Source organism: Odontomachus brunneus, unplaced genomic scaffold (assembly GCF_010583005.1).
Source record: "Odontomachus brunneus isolate Ranch 3 - 2012 unplaced genomic scaffold, Obru_v1 Obru_scaffold_170, whole genome shotgun sequence".
Taxonomy (NCBI): Eukaryota; Metazoa; Arthropoda; class Insecta; order Hymenoptera; family Formicidae; genus Odontomachus; species Odontomachus brunneus.
Window position 1 is genome coordinate 548,049 of NW_022639620.1, and position 1,046 is coordinate 549,094.

Below are 1,046 nucleotides of genomic sequence, written 5' to 3' on the forward strand. Positions count from 1 at the left end.
ACGTGAGCTGCATAATAAATATTGTAGATGTACATTTGCATAACATCCAACAGAAAGACTGAAAAAAGTGCTTATAAGTCTGTGCTTGCAAAATGGACGCTTTCTTTTTGTTATAGCTACATTATGTTTGGCGATTTCATCACTGCAACAATTATTCTATCCTTGTTCACCAAGAAAGAAAGAAGGACAGAATGATGCAGCGATACGAGCGCCACTTTTCAGTAATGTAATTGTTTGGAATAATGTGTAAAACCAGAGGCGTCTATGCTGACGTGAGCTGCATTAAAAATATTGTACATGTAAATTGCAATGTAATTATTTCCAATAATATATAAAACTAGAGGCGTCTATTCTGACGTGAGCTGTATAATAAATATAGTAGATGTAGATAAATGTAGTAGATAATTGAAATGTTATTGTTTTGAATAGTGTGTAAAACCAGAAGCGTCTATTCTGACGTGGGCTATATAATAAATTGTTACGTCCACGATAGATAACTATATAGGGAAATTTGAAAGTACTGAAATTAGTGACTTACGTGGACGGTACAGAGTGATGACTCCGCTTTTGGGTCACTCTGCTTTTTACCGAGTTTATCCTGGCAAAACGATCGATGAATCTGGCGAAAAATCAGCGCTGCTTGTTCTCCTGGCTCTGTCCCGGATGTTCCGGCGCTGCGCGGGTTGATGCGGCCCGCGATTCCAAATTTCGATTTCGCAACGTTCGAAAAATGAAGGGTAGGCAAAAGTAATTACAACACAGTCGGATTTTACGACTAATATATTCCAAATAAATACACGAGAATTATCAGAGACTAATTATGAGAAGAAATAATCGCCTTCTCAACAAATGCGCGCGTTTTTATATGTCGCTTTGTCGCTGAGAGTCGTTTCCTGATTGGCTGATGGAGTCATAGAGATGGAAGAGATTCATCCCATCGGTATGATGTCACCGCGTCGGTCCTGAGTGGTGTTTGGATTCAGTTTTCATGCTCCTGTTTATGTTAGCAGCGGGACGCCTTATCGCATTGAGCGATTACGGTTTCT

General features: G+C 39.4%; 1 protein-coding gene across 1 annotated transcript in view; it reads left to right on the forward strand.

Annotated features, from left to right (window-relative positions):
* The first annotated feature begins 918 nt into the window (after positions 1-918).
* LOC116851280 overlaps positions 919-1,046 on the forward strand; it is a 2,694-nt gene continuing 2,566 nt past the window's right edge. The window contains exon 1 of the mRNA XM_032830562.1: positions 919-940. Within this exon, the coding sequence (XP_032686453.1) occupies positions 919-940 (22 nt within the window). The remainder of the gene's footprint in view (positions 941-1,046) is intronic.